This window comes from Physella acuta, unplaced genomic scaffold (assembly GCF_028476545.2).
Source record: "Physella acuta isolate Inbredline_101_S28 unplaced genomic scaffold, ASM2847654v3 ptg000061l, whole genome shotgun sequence".
Lineage (NCBI taxonomy): Eukaryota > Metazoa > Mollusca > Gastropoda > Physidae > Physella > Physella acuta.
Genome location: NW_026731581.1, coordinates 240,001 through 241,639, shown reverse-complemented (window position 1 = coordinate 241,639; position 1,639 = coordinate 240,001). Strand labels below are relative to the sequence as shown.

The following is a 1,639-nucleotide window of genomic DNA, read 5'->3' as shown; positions in this document are numbered from 1 at the left end:
ATTTGTAATTATTTTATTCCGGTGAGTAAGTTATGAGTGATACAAGATATGCAATGTACATTAGCCAATCCAAAGTCGGGATTTGTACAGCCGTCTCGAAACGATGCATAAAAATAAACAGTTACAATCAAACAAAAACATGAAAATTATTTATTTTCCAGCGTCAAAACAACAACGCAACTTTTTAAAAAAATGTTCAAATAGGTGTTTTAACTACAATTTGACACAATTACTCATTCATCTATAATTACATAGAGCTCGATATTACAAGTTATTTTATTTCATATTTCATATTAACATTACGTGTTAAATACACGATAATCAGATTTCTCAACATCTTGTAAATTAATCACATCGTAAGTGTGAACATTGTGGTTTGCGTATGAGCTTGAGTTAACTTGTAAATTAACCTCCTCAGTTTCGATTGCCTCGGTGTAAATCTTGTGTTGCTCTGTAAATTAGAGATAATAGCTTGTAGTAATTCAATTGTGGGAATAGTAATTTTTTTCACTCTTTCTCTCATTTATTTCCTTCACGCTTTCATTTTTTCACCCCCATGTAAAATCAGACGTATTAAAAAACACACATAAACAAAGTACAGTTATATAATGGTTACAGTCATTCATATCAGCCTACAATTCAAGTTGTTTTTATCACAACTTACAACAGTTTGTATTACGGTTACCTGACTCAAGTTTAGAGTCCGGAGTATGATCATGTTTTTCTTCTTTTATTTTATCATTTTTTCTCCACGACCACATTTTGATGCGGTGTAGAAGTACTGCGGTAATTAGAAACAGAAGGGCAGTTACTACAACACCGATGGCCACACCAATTCCAATTCCTTCAGCCCTTTCATTTGGCTGGTCTTTCTCTACATTAAAAAGACGAAATTTTTCGTATTACAGGATGAATTTTGACATATAACTCTATTAAGATAACTTTTACAATGTAACACCATAAAGCAATTAAACACGTTTTATATATAACTTTTTAAAACAAATAAAAACATATTTTTATCAGTGTTTTAGATACTGACTATAGACAATTTAAACTAACCGTTTTGACAAAATTTTCCTGTCGAACCCGGATAACATTTTTCACATTGACCACTGACGCTGTCACATTTTGATTGGAAACAGCTGATGGAGCAATTCAATTCACAAAGTTTTCCATAATGATAGGGATCACATGCTGGCGGAAACATACACAACTATAATTGGTTAATTGAATACTCTTACAATATACAAAGACTATCTAAAAACATACATATATCTATTGATATATATATAGTCTTTGTAAATTACATATATATATGTGTGTATGTGAGTGTGTGTGTTCACGTATATGAGCGAAGGCAATATTATTTACATGATAATTTATTGCTTAAAATATGTATGTTTTGATTATTCTAATGTTGATTCCATTTCTTTAGTAAATGATTTGTAGATTGATGGCTTCGATGTACTAGTGTCTGTTTTTACTGTGAAATGCATGTTTGCCAATAGACTATTTGAATCATTATTAGTTTTACCATTTTGCATAACCAAATACCAATTAGTGTAATAATTAAATATTTTTATAGAGGAAGACTGAAAATCTGAATTTAAAAAATAAAAACAACACCTACTTTGATCAC

General features: G+C 30.2%; 1 protein-coding gene across 1 annotated transcript in view; it reads right to left on the bottom strand.

Annotated features, from left to right (window-relative positions):
- Window positions 1–49: 49 nt before the first annotated feature.
- The window catches only part of LOC131949066 (multiple epidermal growth factor-like domains protein 10), a 13,914-nt gene continuing 12,324 nt past the window's right edge, over window positions 50–1,639 (bottom strand). The window contains exons 15-18 of the mRNA XM_059310834.1: window positions 1,631–1,639; window positions 1,060–1,194; window positions 686–874; window positions 50–451 (exon numbers count right to left, since the gene is read on the bottom strand). The exon at window positions 1,631–1,639 is cut by the window's right edge and continues 126 nt beyond it. Coding sequence (XP_059166817.1) covers window positions 300–451; window positions 686–874; window positions 1,060–1,194; window positions 1,631–1,639 — 485 coding nt within the window. The 3' untranslated portion in view covers window positions 50–299. The remainder of the gene's footprint in view (window positions 452–685; window positions 875–1,059; window positions 1,195–1,630) is intronic.